The sequence below is a fragment of the Lipotes vexillifer genome, unplaced genomic scaffold (genome assembly GCF_000442215.2).
Source record: "Lipotes vexillifer unplaced genomic scaffold, Lipotes_vexillifer_v1.1 scaffold966, whole genome shotgun sequence".
Taxonomy (NCBI): Eukaryota; Metazoa; Chordata; class Mammalia; order Artiodactyla; family Lipotidae; genus Lipotes; species Lipotes vexillifer.
In genome coordinates this window covers 642,287-660,194 of record NW_006795769.1, presented here as the reverse complement: position 1 = coordinate 660,194, position 17,908 = coordinate 642,287, and the positions used below count along the sequence as shown (strand labels likewise).

Sequence of the window (17,908 nt, the reverse complement as noted above, 5' to 3'; positions counted from 1 at the left end):
GCACCCCTCAGCCCCGCCCCGCCCCGTCCCCCGCGCACGCGGCTCCTTTAAGAACTTGCTGCGCCCGCCCGCCTCCTTTTTCTCGCGCGTCGCCCTCCTCGGCCGCCCCGCCCCTGCCGGGAGCGCGCCTGCGTCACCGCGCAGACCTCAGCCCTGACCCCACGTCCGCGCCTCGGAGGTCAGGGCGAGCCATTGCTTGCCGAGCTCGGGGGCGCGTGACAGGAGGCGGGCGGGGCCTCCTCCGGAAGGGGCGGGCTAACTTGAGAGCAGCCGCGTCGCGGCGTAGACGCTATAGTGGCCGGGCCGACCTTCGCCCCCGCGCCGCCCGGGCCACGGCGAGCCAATGACTGTCGCCATCTGGGGCATGTGACAGGGGGCGGGCCCTTCGCCGGAAGAGTGAGGTGAGGCGAGCGGCCGGGTCGCGCGGTAGGTACCGCGGTCCTGCGCCGCCGGGCAGCGGCGACGGGGCGGGGGCGGGGGGGCGGAGGGCGAGCCCTCTCTCGGGGACGCCCCCTGTGTCCCCCTCGTGATGCCCCTACCGCACCTCTCCCCGGACGCCCCCTCCTCAGTCCGGCAGCTCCCCGGACTTCAGGACGGGGGCGGAGTCGGCCCTGACAGGGCTGTGGGCAGCCGGGTGCTGGCGTGTGCTCGGGAGAGCGGCTCCCGCCCCGGCCGCCGGGGGTCGGCGACGATAAACGTTACTGTTGGCGGGCGCGACGGGAGAGGCTGCGCGCACCTTCCCGGCCCTTCTTTCCACTGGTGAAGCCGAGCCCTGCAGCCAGCCAGGCGTCCTCGGCGCCCCAGGCTCAGGGCGACCCCGGCCCCTTCCTTCCTGCGCAAGTGCTGCGCGGGCGCCCCGGCCTCCTCCGCACCCGGCCTCCGGGCGGCTCCCCGCGCGCAGGTCGAGTCGCAGCAGCTCGCTCCGGGTGTAGAGGCCGCCTTGTGGCCTTTGGACGGATAAGTCGTGTTGGCGAGGGAAGAGGGGCGGCGGCGGTCCTGTGGGAAAGCTAATTTAACGAAGTGCAACGTAGACCGTTCTGATCCTTGCCTTACCGCAGTGCGTGGCCGGAGGCGGAGAACAGCCGGGCTGCAGCCTCTGCCGCGCTGGTGGGGTCGGACCGCAGACCTCCAGAGCTCACGTGCTGTTGTTACTCCTTTCCTAATTTCCACCAAAAAGGTCTTGTTAGTCTGATTTGGAACGTCACCTTGAATTGTATTTCAGCATCGGGGGTCACCTCCCAGAGGCCAGGGAGCGAGGACCCAGCCTTGCGCCCACACCCCGATGCCCAGCACACAGTGGAGCCCAGCAAACATTTGCCGGTGAAACCCAGAGCCCTGAAGTGCTAGGTGGTCATTTATTGTGTCTGCGTTGCAGGTTTCTACATATGGATCAGAAACTTTCAGAGTTGGTGGAAGAGCTCACAACTTCAGGAGAGCCCCAAGTGAATCCCGAGAAAATGAAGGAGCTGAAGAAAATTTGCAAGTACGACATAAGCGTTCACGTTTTAGGTGACGGCTGTCTCAGCAAGCCCGTGACAGCCCTGGGAGATTGTGGGGCTCCCCCGGGGTCCGCCCTCCCCTGCCTGTCCCCACGATCGACCCTTTGCCAGGAAAGAACCAGTAAAGGGACATGCCCGGGACGTCTCTTCAGGGCCCTGCAGCGCCTGGTCGTGTTCTGGGTAGCGGTCCCAGGTGGGGCTGTGTGGCATGGGGGAGAACACAGCAGGGCTGTGGTTGGTGTCTGTTCACTCCCATGTGTGTTTGTGTGTGTGTGTGTGTGTGTGTCCTTGAGCGCACGTGTGTGACTTACGGATTAGTTACTGTTGGAACAAAGGATGGGAGGAAGGTTAGAGATATAGCAGGCGAGCTCTGCAGGACCTGTTTTTCAACACCACCCCATCTTTTCTCCCACTGCCGAGGGCCTCTCAGATGCTGGGAACGTAAGCCGAGGGGATTTACTGATCGTTCTTATCCTGTGTTTACAAAGCAGGGGAACTTAAGTGATCCTGTTAGTGATTTACGTTTTGATAAAAAATAGTGGCTCAGATCAGGTTTTGCCGCACGCCCCAGAATCCCCCCAAACAGCAGGGTGTGTGCAGGGGCGGGGATAGCCGGTAGGAGGAGCAACGAGGGGTCAGGGTGTGCGCCGGCCCACCAGGGCGGCTCCCAGAGGCCCACAGAGCTTTCTGGGGGTGCTGGCACGTGTGGTCTCCCCTTGGGGTGGGTTCTCTGCTACGCGAGTGCAGGGCCGGCAGGCCTCTACCCGCGGGCCGGCCGGACGGGGAGTCTTTCAGGCTCCGCAGGCGGTCAGGTCTGCTGTGGGCACTGGGCTGTGGACAGGTGGTCAGCCGCTGAATGAATGAATGGGCCTGGCTGGGTCCCAATAAAACCGGGCACCCACACTGAATCTCGTACGTCAGGAAGTGTTACTCTTTTGACTTGTCTTAACCAAGAAAAGGAGAAACTGTTCTTGACTTGTGGGCTGTGCAGAAATAGGCAGGGGCTGGGGTTGGCCCGCGGGCAGTAGTTTGTCCACTTTGCTCTGGAGGAAGGACAGAGGGCTGCGGGAGGGCGCGCGTCCCTGCCACCTGTGGGTGCGTCAGGCGCCTGGTGAGGACGGCTGTGTCCTCAGGTCTTCAGAGGAGCAGCTTGGCCGCACCTACCGCCTGCTGATGGCGCAGCTGAGCCAGGAGCACGCCGAGGTCCGCCTCTCCGCTTTCCAGGTCCTGGACCAGCTTTTTGCCAGGTCTCACCATTTCAGGGTGCTGGTCGTTTCCAACTTCCAGGAGTTCCTGGGGCTCACACTGGGCACCGACCACGAGCGGCCCCTGCCGCCCCCCAGGGAGGTGGCACAGAAGCTGAGGCAGGCCGCCACCCGGGCCATCCGCGGCTGGAACGAGAAGTATGGAACAGCCTATAAGAAGCTGGCCCTGGGCTTCCACTTCTTAACGCACAACAAACAGGTAGGCAGGCCCCAAGCTGCACTGCCCTCCCCGCGGGGAGACCTGCCTGAGCCCCGGGGGTACTGAAGGGGGCGGGCCTCGGGGGCTCCCAAGACAGGAGGAGCAGCTTTGGGGGAAGAGCCGCAGCCCGTCCCCACGTGTAGGTGCTGAGCCTTTGGACCTGGTTTCTAGGAAAGATGAAGAAGAATGAGGAGGGAGATTCAGCTGCTCAGACGCAGCCCTTTTCTGTGCTGGGCTCTGCGCTCGGGCTGTCCCCCGCTTTCACTGTGAGTTGCTGCCTGGGCTGCCACAGGCTCTGGCCGGCCCGGGTGGATGGTACCTACCAGTACCGGTAGTGCCAGCCTCCCCCACGTGCCTGTACTCCCGGCCTGTGGCTGCTGCCTTTCCTGCCACTCCCTAGGGGTCCACTCGAGCGTTGTTCTCAGGCCCCTCGGTCCAGCCAGCAGCCTTCCTTCCCACTAATTGGAGCGAGCTTGCTGCCTGCCTGCTTGCAGCACACGTGGGGCTGGAAGTCTTTTACATCTTATTTTAGTGGGAGACGCCGCTGGCTGTGTTCTTACAGGGGGTTAAACATCGCAGCTGAGCGTGTCGCTGTGTGTGTTAAAAAAGCGCGTGTGAACTTGAGACCCGTAGAGCTCATGACTGTAGCTGGTCCGGCTGCGTCTTCTCTTACGCCAGTTTTTGCTTTTTGTGTTTTGTTTTTTTGAATTTAGTTATTTTATTTATTTATTTTTAGCTGTGTTGGGTCTTCGTTGTTGCGCGCGGGCTTTTTTCTAGTTGGGGCGAGCGGGGGCTACTCTTCGTTGCGGTGCATAGGCTTCTTACTGCAGTGGCTTTTCTTGCTGCAGAGCACGGTCTCTAGGTTTGCAGGCTTCAGCAGTTGTAGCACGCGGGCTCAGCAGTTGTGGCCTCGCGAGCTCTAGAGCACAGGCTCAGTAGTTGTGACGCACAGGCTTAGTTACTTTGCGGCACGTGGGATCCTCCCAGACCAGGGCTCGAACCCGTGTGCCCTGCATTGGCAGGCAGGTTCTTAACATATGCGCCACCAGGTAAGCCCCCTTAGGCCTGTTTTTGATTCTTGTTTTACTTGGGTTCACGACGGTCAGATCTGATCTTTACCTCAACTTCTCAGGTAGATTTCCAAGATGTGGATGCTAGAACTCTGGCAGAGAGAAAGCGAGCAGAGGAGAAACAGAAGCGCTTGGACAGAATCTACAAGGAGAGGTCTGAGCAGGCCGCGCGGGAGATGGAAGGTGAGCTGTGGGGAATGGGGGTGCCCCAGCGCCCACCTGCTGCACCTTCCCAGGCAGAGCTCGGGTCTCCGCCCAGCTCTCTGTTCTCCCATCCCAGGGCCTGGTCCCTGATGGAGGGGCTGGGGGGTAGGCGAGTGGGCAGGCTGGCTGGTCGGAGCTGGCTCAGGTTGAGGGCTGGGGGAGGCACTCAGCCACAGACCCCAGCCCTCCCTTCTGGAGGCCGGGCAGCAGGAGGCACCCTGCAGGCCATCCACGCCTCCCCCGCGGCCCCGGCGACAGTGCTTGAGACGTGCACCCCGCAGTGGTCTGCACACCCCATGCGTTTGACGCTCCTCCACCCCCCAGCCATGGTCTTACGGGCCTCCTCCCCAGATCCCCACCCTTGGCCAGCCCTTCCCGTGAAGGGCAGCCAGGGTGGGAGCACCTGGGGAGGAGGCCTGGCCTCAGGATAGCCGCAGAGCAGGGAGAGGTGGTCGGCCCGGGGGAGATGCCGAGAGGGTGGGGGGCGGCCAGAGCGGGACGGTGGCGGTGTTCCCCTCGGCCGGCTGCTGTCTTCCAGAAGTACTGCCCACAGAGGCTCTCGCTGGGTGTCCATAGATGCCGCCGGGCACCGTCGCAGCATGAGTCGGGACTGAGGGTGGTACCCAGGACGTCCTGAAGGATGGCCTTGCCGTGGCCGGCCGGGTGCTCTCTGGAGCAGGGCGCCTGCCTGCCCCTGTGGAGGAAGTGGGGGGTGGGGCGGGCGGTTGGCTGCCTCCCCACCCTCGACTGCCAAGTCCTGATGGGACCCAGCGAGCCCCGTTTTGTTCTCCTAGAAATGTCCGGGGAGATCCGGAGCTGCCTAGTGGAGCTGGAGAGCTGTTTCCGACTGCTGGTGCCCTTTGACCTTGACCCGACCCCGGGGGCTGCCTGGCCCGCCATGGCCGAGGAGGGTGGCAGGGACGAGGAGCAGCCCTGCTGCAGCAAGACCCTGGCCGCCTGCGCCCGCCGCCCAGGAGCCGCGGGTGCGGAGGGTCCGCCCGCAGAGGACAGGGACGAGGACAGCGACCCCGAAGGGTTTGTGCGGCACCACGGGCTGGGCTCCCGCGAGTACACGCTCGAGGTGGAGCTCTCCTCAGGTGCGGGCACGTCCCAGAGCTTGGGCTTCCCAAGCTGTGGGGGCAGGGGTGACTTAGGCTTGTGGGTCCTCATTGCGACACGCAGGCCTGGCGGTTAGGGTGGGCCTGATGCGCCAGTGATGGGGTGCCCCTGCGGAGGGGTTGGAGGGTGGCTGGGAAAAAGAAGTCATTGAGAAACAGCTTGTCACCATGTTTGTGACGACACAGGTGGTGACAGGCTGGCCCCACGTGGCTCCTGCTTTCCAGCCACCGGTGGGGCAGGGGCACTGACCCCCCGTCCAACCCCATGTGGCCCAGGCCCATCAGGCGGGGCTGGAGGACAGCCGGGCTGCAGGAAGAGCCCTGCAAGCCCCAGGGAACCAACACCCTCTGGCCGGGGCCGTGGAGGCAGGGGTGTGCTGGAGGTTGGGGTGCCTGGTTGAGGCTCGCGGGCGTGGTAGAGCTCAGAGAGAGGACTCTGGGGCCCAGGGGCGGGTGTGGCCTCCATCCCGCAAGTAGTGCGGGGAGGGGTCTCCCGACCACCTGGCGCGGAGGGAGGCGTTGGGGTCAGGCTAAATCCATCGTGGCCGAGATCACAAGGCAGTGAGTCTCCTTAGGGAGTCAGGTTTGAGGTCCCGGGTGATGTGTGGCTGGGGCAGGGTGGGTGGCAGTGCGGGTGGCCCGTCTGGGGTGCCCGGTGACCTGCCCAGGCGGTGGTCCCTCTGATGACCCGTGTGCTTGCTGCAGACAGCCTGAAGGTGCACGAGGATGAGGACAACCTGGTCATCATCCATGTGGTCCGGGACACGCTCAGGCTCATCCAGAACAAGTTCCTGCCAGCCGTGTGCTCCTGGGTCCAGGTGGGCCAGGCGTATGGGCAGAGGGTGCCAGGGCGACCCCGGGGGAGGGAGGGAGGGTGCCCAGCCTGCTGAGTGCTTCCCCGTCCTCGCAGCTGTTCACCCGCGCAGGGACGCGCGGCAGGCACTTGGAGGGTGCTATCGACCTGAAGGCTGAGCTGGAAACTGCCCTGAGGCGATCTCGGGAGCTGGATGTCATGCCCGAGGAGGGCTGCAGGAGGGAGGTGAGTGCCGCCGGCCCGTCCGCCCGTGAGGACAGCCAGGGGACCTTCCTCTGATACCAGCTCGGCCTCCTACGCAAGCAGGCGTCCCTGGGTCCCCAGCGTTGTTCCTTCTCTTCCTCCCTGGGAACCGACTTCCCTGAGCGGGAGCCCTGGACTGAGCACCAGAGGCCACAGCCAGGCCCCCGCCACACGTGGAGGGACTGGGACCGGGTCTTGGCAGAAGGGCGAGGGAGGTGGGCTGGGCAGCGGGCGGAAGGCTCTAGTTGGGGAGGGGGCTCCCAGGGCCCAAGCAGGGATGTGTGGGAGGCGGCCTCGTTGAGACTAGGCTGCCGCCCGGCCCGAGCACCTAGTAGGCCCCTTCCCGTGAACTCGGTAGCAATTTCCAGCCTTGGGCGTTTCTCCCGTCTGTGCACTGGAGCCAACGGTGATTGCAGGACACAGAAAACCAGGATGTCTCTTACGTGCAGAGCAGTGTCCCAGCCTAGGGCGGCCAAGTGGGGTGGACGTGGGGACTGGTGCCTGGTTTTGGGAGGGTGCTCAAGGCCTGCCATCTGCTGGGCATACGGCGCCGCCTCCCAGGTGCCACGTGGTTCGGGAGCGGGGAGCTGATCTTCCATGGCTGTGTCCCCAGCAAGGCTTGTGGGGCGGGGGCAGGCGTGTGGCCCTGGTCAGGGGCCCCGGGGACTGGGCGGGGTAAAACCACCTGCTCCCGGACACCAGGCCCCTGTGCGGTGACCCTGAGCCTCAGAGATGGTGGCGTCCAGGGCCCCTCCCATGGGCTTGCACCAGGGGCTGGACCTTCATGCCTGAAAGGGACTGAGAGAGCTGGGTTCTCTGAGGGTGTCCCAGGGGGCTGTGGGGGGCGGGGAGCTGCTACAGCTGGAGGGTGTGTGGGGGTGACAGCCACAGCTGGACGTCATTGGCAATCAGAGCCAAGAAGCCTGTGGTCAGAACCAACGAGGAAACGGGCAGCAGAGTGCACTGCGCCCCAGGGACGCCCAGAGCCCGAACCCCACAGGGCTGAGCTGTGGCACCTGAAGGGGGAGGGGGCGGGGGCCGGGGCAGGTCCCTCTCCTGTTCCTGAGGAAGCCCTGGGGTGGGGAGAGCGCTGTTCCTTGCTGAGGAAAAGGTCAAGTTTGAAGCTCCTCAGACTCAGAGGGGAGAGTGGCCAGCACCCTGGGCCTTGGTGCCTCGTCCTTGCCCTCAGGGGCCCGCGGGGATGGGCCCTGCGAGAGTTTCTGAGAGCTTCCGGAGCAGGGGGCCGTCGTCTGCTCTCCTCTTTGCGGGTGTGCAGCCCCCGGAGACCAGCAGAGGGCGATCTTGATCTCCCGAGACACGCGGCAGGAGGCCTGGTTGTCAGCTGGGGGCCTGGCCCTGCTTCCGTGGCCGCTAGGGCTTTGCTGGGTGCATAACTGAACAGGAAATAAGTTAGTTCTGTCAGTTTTGACCGAGATACTTGTTTCACGATGAGAAAGGGTGTTTTCTGGGCCCGGGGGAGGAATTGGTCTGGTGCGTGCGTCCTCTCAGGTCTGGGGGGTGCGTGTTTCTGAGGCTCAGCGGACTCCCGGCGCGGTGTCGGGTTAGAAGGCCAGGCCGAGAGCAGTGAGGGGTGTGGGGATCAGGGGTTGCCACCGTGTGCCCCCTTCACAGGCACCTGAGGCTGGCGTGTCTTGCTCAAAGGCCACCTTTCCCTCACTGTGTCTGGCGGGGCTGGGGCAGCTCCCCCCTTCTCCGAGCAGCGGGCGTCCTGGAGCAGCCAGGGCTCTGGGGGAGCCTCAAGGAGAGACCAGGCAGCACAGTCTGGTCCCTCCGGGCCTGGGCCCAGCCTGCACTGCCCGGGCTGGCAAGACTCGGAGCCCAGACTGGTAGCAGAACCTTCCGAATGTCTTGATGTGGCTCCCTAGAGGGCCACTAGGTGAGGCCAGCTGCTGGGAGCGAGCCCTGAGCGGCCCACTGCGTCTGTTTCCAGCTTGAACATCAGTGCATCCTTGATGGTGGCCGGGCAGCCCCAAAGCCCGGGAGGCACGTCAGGTCAGAGTGCACTCTGTGCAGGGAGGCGACTGAGGGCACGAGCTGAGGTGGCCGGGGTCTGTCGGGGTGGGCGCGTGGTCGGGTGTGGGAGTGTCGCTGCCTTGTCAGGCTCCTCCAGGAGTTGATTCCAGAGGCCCTGAATCCTTGGAGAGCGTGCCGGCTGGTTCACTAGCAGTGGCGGCAGGCTTGTTGATGGGGTGATTGGGGCTTGGCCGCTGAGTGGCAGCGCCCACTCGCTTGGGCAGCCTGCTTCCCAGAATAGGCAGGCTGCGGCATCTGCGCACCTGCGCCCGCGCCACGCGGCCCAGTGGCAATTAGAATCACGGCCCAGTCTTTCTCACTCACTCGTTTTCACGTAAAATGTTCGGGGCTTAAATCCTTTGCCTGGTGTTTACCCACTTAGCATGCGGTGAGCTGGGAGCATGTAGTTAAATATTTGAGAATTTTAACAAACGTGGAAGAGACCAAAACTGATGTGAAGGTCGTGCTGAAGCTTAGGCGATGGCTTCGACCGTGGAAAGTGTGGGTCGTGCAGGGGCTTCTCCTGGGCAGCCTAACTGCAGCCAGGCCAAGGGCCTTTTTTTCAGATTTCCTGTTTCAGTCTGTGTGTTGCTGTATTGTTTTCCTTTTGATGTAGACATTGTGTCTTTAAAGAATACTTAAGCCAGCTTAAATACGTTTAACCGTTTGTTTTATAGAGTATCTGTCCCTGTTCCTTGTGGAAGCGGGCCGGGGATCAATCTTAACTAGATCGATATGGAGCATCGTTTGGTAGATTTAGTTTCCAGTTTTGCTGCTAGAGGAGAGGTCTAATAATCCGTGGCTGCTACATCCGTTAAACTGATAAAAATCCTTTGAAAACTTTTAAATTGCCTGCTGCTTAACTATGTAGCTACGATCACCACTTAACTTTGTATTGTGTAATTAAAAAAATATTAATCTTTCTTCAACCAGTAAGTCAGAAAAAAATAATTCCAAGTATCAGTCTGTTTAAGCTGTGGACAGTGTGGGTGTCTTCTCAGTTGTCAGGTTCCTCGCTTCCACGGCTGGAATGCCCGCGCGGATGCTCTCGTTCTCACCCATTGGTGGTCTGAGGTGGCAGCCACAGGGTTTTAACTCAGACACACCCCCTCTCATTGCAAAAGTGGAGATCGCTCCTCTTAACCCTGGGTGAGGTTTTCTTCCTGCTGGTCGCCCAGGCGGGTGCGCGGGCCGGGTGCGCGGGCCGAGGCCAGGCTGCTGTCACGGCTGTGCTGTGTGCTGGAGGCGAGGCGTTTTTCTGCTCCCGGAGCTGAGTGCTGGCTTCCTGTAGGTGAAAAGGAAGGAGCAGGGAACAAGGGGAGTGAAATGTTGACCGCGTCGGGTGCCCCACGGAAGCAAGGGAACTAAATCAGCTGGCAGTCAGGACCTTGTGTTCGGCAGGGCCAGTAAACAACCTTCCTGGTGACGCGCCCTCTCCATCACCACAGCGCTGAAGGCTGCTGTGTGAGGGCTGGAGCCGGGGGAGGGGGCTGCACACGTTCTCGCGAGGACGGGGACCAGGAGCGTGTTAGCTGCTGGGGGGGCGGGGGCCAGCCGTCTCCCCCGCAGCCCCTGGGCCCTCCCTGCCCTGCAGCCCATCCTCCCCGGCACCCTCCAGGGTGGCCGCTCTCTTCCAAACACTTTGCACGTGTGATCCCGTTAATTCCAAAGTCAGCCCTATGAGGTCGATTCCATTTTCACGGTCCTCTCACGGATGGGAAGACTGAGTCTAGGCGGAGCCGCGTGGGTCTTCCGGCCAAGGTGAGGCGGCACAGCAGGCACCTCACTCTTGCTAGGAGGTCGTGCTGAGGGAGGAGCGCGCCCTCATCACGCAGAACGGGCTCAGGCCACCTGGCCTCGGCTTGGAAATGGACGGCCAGGCGTTCGGTGGCCTCCCTGCGCACCCCCGGCAGGCTGGCAGAGGTGCTGGAGCAGCTCTCAGGGCTCGGCCGCGTGGGAGCGGGTGAGAAAGGGACAGCCGGTCTGACTGGTGGCTCTCAGGCCCCCGTGCGGGAGGTGAGGACGTGCTCCACGCTCCGTCCGCCTCCTGTTCCACGGGCCCGTGGTGGTCACCGCGCGTCCTCTGCCCTCTGAGGTGCGTCCCGGCAGTGGAGATGCGCGTGAGGTATTGGCCTGGCTGGGCAATTTGCACTGCGTCCAGGGAGGGCATTAGCATATAAATAGCAGATGTGATGACAGCCATCACAGCTGAGCACGTTTAATTTTTAGTTTATAAGATAGAATGGGGTTTTAAATGCATTGCCATCAAGCCGCGGAGACAAATGCAGCTTGGAGCTCACTTGTCTGACGAGGCCTTACATCATTTTTTTTTAAAAAAAGGGAAACAGACACACATGAAACTGAACAAAAGTGATTTCTTGGGTGAAAAGTAATGGAGATGGCGCCCCGAGTTAATTAGATCGCACAAAATTTATTTAATGGTCCAGCTGTATCTCGGGCGTGCCTTTGGCGGGCAGACCTGGGAGGTGGCTCTTCCCATCCTTCTCAAGTAATTAGCAACCCGCTGCCCTACTTCTGTAAACAGATTACGTTGTATATCTTAGCTGTTTTTATTGCTTGTTTAATTATGATTGGGGAGCCTCATTTTTCTAAATCCTTTTAACTGTGGGCGAGAATCAATTTGTGTGAAACCAGAGGAAAGCCCGGGGCGTCCTCCACACCTCCCTGCGGCCTTGGAAGGGTTCAGCTTGGGGCCTGGCCCTCACCCAGACGGTTGACCGCAGGGCTCGGACCGCCTGCCCGGGCCTCCGAGGCCCTGGGACTTGACCTGTTAGGGAGGGTGGGCACCCCGCCGGGGGCGGCCTGGCATGGCCTCCTGGCCCCCAGACGAGGGCGGGCTGCTTTCTCAAGCATGTCTGGTGGTCTTTCTTCCCGATTGGGAAGCTCAGCTCCCAGCAAACTTCTCTTGAGAACCACTGGCGAGTCTGGCCCCGTTTTGAAGGCCACCTACCCTCAACCGATTCCTCCCTAGGGCGTGACCTCCTGGGCTCCTCGGGCCTCCCCTCATCCCTGCTCTGCCCGTAGTGCCTCTACGCGCACCCAGTGTGGCGTCTGACCTGATCTGTGACCTTTAACCTGGAGGGGAGGTTGCCAGCGCGACTGCCTGGGACCCCTGGGCTGGCCCCCCGAGCACAGGTGGATGCTTTCTCGTGGGCCTCGATGTCTCCAGCCATGTGCTTTCCGGAGGCCTGGAGAGGACTGTCCAGCCTGCGGGCAGGGGGTTTCCTTCCTCTGAACGGGCCCTTGGCCCCAGGTGTTCCGGCCGCAGGGATTGTGCCTTGGGACATCTGCACTGCTGTTCTCCCATGAGGGTAGCGTGCCCAGAGCCGGACGCAGAAGGTCCTGCTGTGTGCTCAGGACAGCAGAGCCCAGCCCAGCCCGTATGAACTAGAACTCGAGAATGGGTTCATTCAAGCTTGAGTTCAGTAGCAGCAGCGAAGCCCCTGCTTCCTCCCGCAGGGCCGTGGTTTGAGGGTCACCCCAGCTGCTAAGGGGTTTAGGACGCAAGCGTGGCAGCGATGGCCAAGGTAGCTCTCGTACAAAGGCGCTGGGGCCGCTCACAGCAAGGCTGTGCCCGAGGACCTGGCCGGGGGCCCTAAGGAGGCAGCTCTTGAGGGCCAGACGGTCTTCCTGGGTGCGGTACGGCCTCATGGCCTCGTCAGTGAGACTTTAAGAACAGAGGGAGCCAGGGCTTAGTGTTTAATCATGGGGATAAACAACTTTAGTTGGGGAGAAAGAAGGTATAATTCCTAATAGTTAGCTAAGCAGCTAATTATTTTTTAGGAAATGAAAATTTAATAAAAGTCCCAGGTGAAATTCAAGGGTGTGAGCAATAAGCATAACATTTTATGAAAATGAGCCCCATATTTAAAGTCTGGCACTACGTGTTATGCATTGTAGCACCTGGTCCACATCTACCTTTAGAAAATTAAAACACATAAATTCTGTTTAGTGTTTGATACGCACTGCACTAGCCGGGACCGTAATGCCCTAAAACCTTGGGCTGCTTTCCACCTTTCATAAATTGCTGGGTAGATTCTATACAAAAATAATTTTCAGGTCCGCGGCTCATTGTTATTCAAACGTGATTGATCGTCGTCATTTGCTCAGCTCTGGAGTTAAGTGCCCCTGTCATTTCCAAAGAGTATAATTGGGACGTTTCACAGGTCAGCGGCGGAGACAGGCTTCCCTTTTGATCAGTGTTAGACCGATAACAAAAATTACAGTTTCCAATGATTAATGTCTCCGTGCTTCCCAGACGCATGCTGCGGGTTGTGCCCAAGCTCAGCGCATTTGCATCTGATTAGGCCTCGTGGGCAGCTCCTCCGTGGATTCTGGGTCCGCAGGGCGTGGGGCGTCGCCGGGCTGGGCCCTCCGTCCTTCCCGGCGTGTCTGTGAGCCCCTGAGGCGTTGCTGTCGAGATGGGCTCTGGAGGGGAGGGCAAGTCTGATGGATACAACTGTTGGTTGCTGTCACCCCGACAGCGGGCTGCCTCTCTGGACGGTTCCTTCGGGTGGGCCTGGGGGCAGCAGCCTTTCCTGGCCTGAGAGGCTGGAGGCAGACAGCGCCCCCCGAGTGTTTCAGGATGGCGCTGGCAGTGGGGCCGGGCTTCTGGGCGCCTTCCTGCCGTGACCCTCTCAAGAAGGACAGGCCCCCACGCCCTGTCCTGGAGTGCGGGGGGCTGTTGAGGATGGGTGAGGGAGAAGGGGAGCAGGAAGCTGCTCTGGCCTTGGAGGGGCTGTGCCTCTGGGTCTGCGCAGCATGGGCTGCCAACACCTCATTCATGCTGCACGTGGCCCCAGCACATTGGCACGTGTGCGAGGCCGTCGGTCGTCCTGCTTTTTGGAGGGCCCTCTGGTCCCCACGACGTGAGCCCTCTGTGCTCCGTGTCCCTGCCGCTCCTACCCAGCCGGGCACTGCCCAGGAGTGGGTGGGGGCAGAGGCAGAGGGGACGGGTCTTGAAAAGAACGCCTTGGGTGGTTCTTGGGTCCCTGGGCTTGAGGGGTGGGGGGGCTCCAGGCATAGCACAGTGACCCTGCCTCGCAGAGCAGGCGGGGAGGTTGGCCTTGTCCAGAGGAAGCTTCCTCTTCGGTGGTTTCTTAACAAGCCGTCTTGAAGGTAGAGTATTCCAGAAGTGCTGTGGTCACACCGGCACCACTGGACACCCAGGTGGGGAGCCAGCCCGGGGCAGGACGAGGTGCTTTGGCCTGGCTGGAGCTGCATGGAGGGCCGTCATGCAGGCCCTGCCTGTGCGGGTGAGACCTGCCGCTTGTGGGGGCTCTGGGCTGAAGCAGAGCCCATCCGCGCATCTCAGGGCCGGCCAGTGGAGGAACGCGTGCAGCTCGTGTGGTTTAGGGGCGGGAGCGGACCTCCATCGCGGCCGTCTCGGTCGACAGGAAACCCCGACCTGGGGAAAGTCCACAGAAGCAGGACTGGGGCTGTCCGGGTCTCCGCCTGTGCTGTCCACTCACAGGTCTGGGGGTGTGTCCACAGGCGGCAGCCCTGCGGGACGAGGCTGAGGACGACGAGGACTTTGTGGAGGTCCCGGAGAAGGAGGGCTATGAGGCCTGCGTCCCTGAGCACCTGCAGCCTGAGTGTGGTGAGTGGCCAGGTTGGGGCCGGGAGGAGGTCCCGCCCCGGACGCTGCCCTTCAGGTCAGGCCTCACGTCCGGCCTGGGGCCCGCCAAGCAGGGAGCTGGCCGTGGTAGGCACCCCGAGTCTGCACCACCTGGTCCTGAGGTTCACTGCGTCCCCGCCCGTCGACCCTGCAGAGCCGCCTTCATTGAAAACCATGTGATTCTCGTTTCCTGGTCGGGGTGCTCACTGGCCTGGGCCCCTCCCCGAGGTCCGCCCCAGGTTCCCGCGGTCCACTTGGTGGGCAGGCCCTGCTGCCAGTTCCTGTGGGTGCGGCCAGGCTGTCCACACACGGAGGCCCCCGACCCACCCCACAGGCCCATGCTGACCACCCCCCCGCCCTGCAGCTTCAGGCCTCACCACGGTGAGGGGCAGCCCTGCTTGGGGTCACAGAAGTCTCAGCCGTCGGGAGTGAGTCCAGGGTTGGAAGGGCACCCTCAGAGCAGAGAGCGCCTCCTGGGCTTGGGGGAAGGTGTTGGGGGCACGCCGTGTGGTTACCGCGGCGGTAGGGCCCTTTGGGCTGGGAGGGAGTCGGGGGGGACGCCACTGCCTCGGTGGATGGGGGGCAACCACATTCTCTGGGCTCCCCTGCTGCCCAGTCTCCATTTCTCAGGGGTGTCACAGCTCAGGCGGTGTCCTCCTTCCCATTGATGGAGTCGCAGCCTGACGTCTGGCCCAGGAGCAATGACACACCTTGAGAAGGCGTGCTACCCGCGACCTGTCTTTCCCGTGTAGCATTCTTTTCTTTTCCAAAAAGTCTCCAAAAGCCTCCTCTTCACAGGAGGCATCTCTTGTCCAGAGGAAGCTAATGAAACCAAGATCGCACGTGGGTTTGTGGAGAAGTGGACAAGTTGATTTGATCGGTGTGTGTGAGATGAGATATGAATTTGTTAGTTTAGACGCTCAGGCAGTTGGAGCGTGAGGGCATGACCCTTTAGGTGTGTCACACCAAGTTACCACACCAGCTTCACAGCCCTCCAGTGTTTGGGTCCTGCCGTCTGTGCCACGTGACCCTCCCTGGGTGCCCTAGGGTGCAGCCTCCACCCGCCTCCTGCCCTCCCGGCCACCGCCCCGCCCTCGGTCCCGGCTGCCCCAACCGCGCCATCCCAGCAGTGGGGCTCCTCTGACCACTGGGCCACTCCCCGTGCCCTCTGTTCTGCCTTGTCCTCCAGGTGCCTGGCCCGCACCCCGCAAGGCCTCGTCCCACACCCGTGAGGCTGCCAGGGGTGCTGGAGGCCCTGGGGTGCCTTGACTGCCCTCCCAGGTCTCCCCTGGCCGCCCCGCATCGAGGGAGCTCCAGCCCCGCCAGGAGGCTCCCAGTTCGCCAGGCACCACTGTGGGTGACCACCTCCAGGTGTCACCGACCCACCACTTGTCTTCCCAGCGGGGCCCCAGGTGTGACAGTGGAGCTGAGCCATCCCCTGATTGTGGGCCGGGCAGCCTGGGAGCCCTCGCACGACAGGACCTGCTGAGCTCCGGGTCTGTCCTGCAGCAGTGGGGGGGCTGGGTGCCGTCCCCCCGTTCCCTGGAGGGGTCTGGTTCCTGGTCTGGAGCACAGAGCTCGGGGCCACGGGGCCACTGCAGGAAGTGCTGGGCGCACCAGTTCATAACTGTAGTTGATAGTCCGTCACTGGTTTTTCAATTAAACTCAGGTGACTGCAGTAGATTCGGTCTAAATCCACAGCTGAGGAGACGGGCGCCCGTTTTCTTTCTCATTTCTTTCTCTGAATTTTCACTGAGGGGCTTTTATCTTCCCGTTAATCCTACCATTTCTGTCAGGACGTAATCTCTTTCTCAAATTTACATTTTAATTACAAGGCCAGCTGAACTAGGTAAAATCAATAGTGTCAGGCTTGCAGCCGAACTCCACGCGGAGCCCCCGCCCCTCCATTTCCTGCCATCGATCCCGCCCACCCCATCTGCTTTAGCGCTGCAGGCACGGAGGTGCCACTTGGTCAGTTTAAACCAGCCCAGGGGGTTTGGGCATTCTCATGACTCTTCCTCAGAGCCGCCGAGGGAGCAGATTTGAGCTGAGATCTGTGTTTGAGGCAGACGCCCCTGTACGGGTGGGTGGGGCTAGCGGGGTTCGCTGTGACCTGCGACCTCCGGTCTCCCCGGACTCAGTGTTCTCCCCGAAAGCACAGCACCCGGGGCCGGGGGACACGTCTGCTTTTCGGACTTTTACCTTGAAAGTGTGTCAGGGTGATTGATTTTCTACAGCAGTGTGAGCACGGTAGTGTTTTTTTAGTGCTCTGAGTGTTTACCCTGCTTCAACACGCTCACCCATCTTTTTAATGGTTTAAAACAACAAATCAATGAAAAATATATTTCATTCTTGTAACTCTTAGGAATTCTCGTATCGATCTTTGGGTTGCGATTGTAGCCACCTACATGAGTGCCACAGCGGCCACTTATCAGTCCCGCCTCCCCGTGTGTGCGCATGCCCGTGTCGGGGTCTGCACCAGTTGGTAACGCTGCATTGTAGGCATCCCGAGTGGGGGCATCTGGAAGGCTTTGTGACTGGACCTGGGATGTGTTGGTCGCGGGGCCGGGTCCCCGCCGGCCTTCCAAGAGCACCCAAGCCTCAGGGCTCAGGGTGCTGCCTGGTGACCAAGGTGGACCCTGCCACGCCAAGTGGCTCTGCCCCATGTCCTCCACTCTCAGCCACGGGCACCTGAGAAGCAGGGGTGGACCCCGTACTCTCAGGGCCGTGCGCAAACTCGGAGGGCGTCTGGAGCAGGCAGGGCGGGCGTTTTTCGTGAAGGGCCTGGGGTAAACGGTTTCAGATTTGTGGGCAGTATGAGGCCTCTATCGCTGCTACTCACCTGCTATCATCTACAAAAGCACCAGATAGCATTCCGGCCGCGCACGTGGGGAGGCCACGTGCAGACAGCGGGAGGACTTGGCCGCGAGGTCCGCCCACCCTGCTGCAGAGAGCCTGGAGCTGATGGTGGCCTGAGCCAGCCTTCCCACCCTGTCCTTTTCGCCTTTCTCCCCTCCCACTTCCCCTTCCTCCCCCAAGTATTTCCCCTGGCGCCCAGCTCTCAGTGCTGTGTCGTTTCCTTTCTGGTTTCTCTGTCTAAGTGGGGGGATGTTCTCCAGCCTGTGCACGTGGGTGGAGGGATGGAGACGTGCCATCAGGGAGGCCGGGCTCGTGGTGTCGCGGGCAGCGCTTCGTGTCGCTGTTGGTGTTGCTCTGCTCCCGTGGCGGCCCTTTGGCCCCTGGAGCTGCCTGCCTGGCTGTCTTGTCAGTTTTCCACGTGTCCTGGGAAGGACTTCTTAGACGTGAGGCCCCAGGGTGTCTGTCATAGAAGCCACGGCCTCACTGACCCTTCATCCACCCCCATTGGCCAGGGTCCGGCCGGAACTCCCAGGGCGCTCCTGAGGCAGAGCCGTTCACGTCCGTTACACCTTCACACACTCCTCTTATGCAGCTTTTTGACATAGAACCCAGTTTTTTTTGTGGTGACATCGGCTCAGCTTCCTTCTAGTTCCCATTGGCACAGCGAGTGTTTTTTCATCCTTTTATTTTCTTTTATTCGTAGTCTCTGTTAACCTTTTGTTTTAAGTGGTTCTCGCCCAAATGGTAAATCGCTGCTTGTTTCTAATTTTATCAGCGTGTCTTCTCGTTGACTTGAATCCGTTGAGTTACTCCCGTGCTCTCAGCTGGGGTCGCCAGCGTCGTGCTGCACGTCTGTTTGCCGGCCTCCCTTTAGTCTGCTGCTGCTGCTGCTGGTTTGTTTGTTTCTTTCCCTACCTTTTATTTGCCGGGGAAACCTTTTTTCTGCTGATTTTTTAAGAGATCAT

General features: G+C 61.3%; 1 protein-coding gene across 1 annotated transcript in view; it reads left to right on the top strand.

Moving 5' to 3' along the window:
• Positions 1-1,385: 1,385 nt before the first annotated feature.
• UVSSA (UV stimulated scaffold protein A) overlaps positions 1,386-17,908 on the top strand; it is a 24,915-nt gene continuing 8,392 nt past the window's right edge. The window contains exons 1-7 of the mRNA XM_007467881.1: positions 1,386-1,483; positions 2,633-2,963; positions 4,096-4,216; positions 5,032-5,334; positions 6,061-6,173; positions 6,266-6,394; positions 13,961-14,066. Coding sequence (XP_007467943.1) covers positions 1,386-1,483; positions 2,633-2,963; positions 4,096-4,216; positions 5,032-5,334; positions 6,061-6,173; positions 6,266-6,394; positions 13,961-14,066 — 1,201 coding nt within the window. The remainder of the gene's footprint in view (positions 1,484-2,632; positions 2,964-4,095; positions 4,217-5,031; positions 5,335-6,060; positions 6,174-6,265; positions 6,395-13,960; positions 14,067-17,908) is intronic.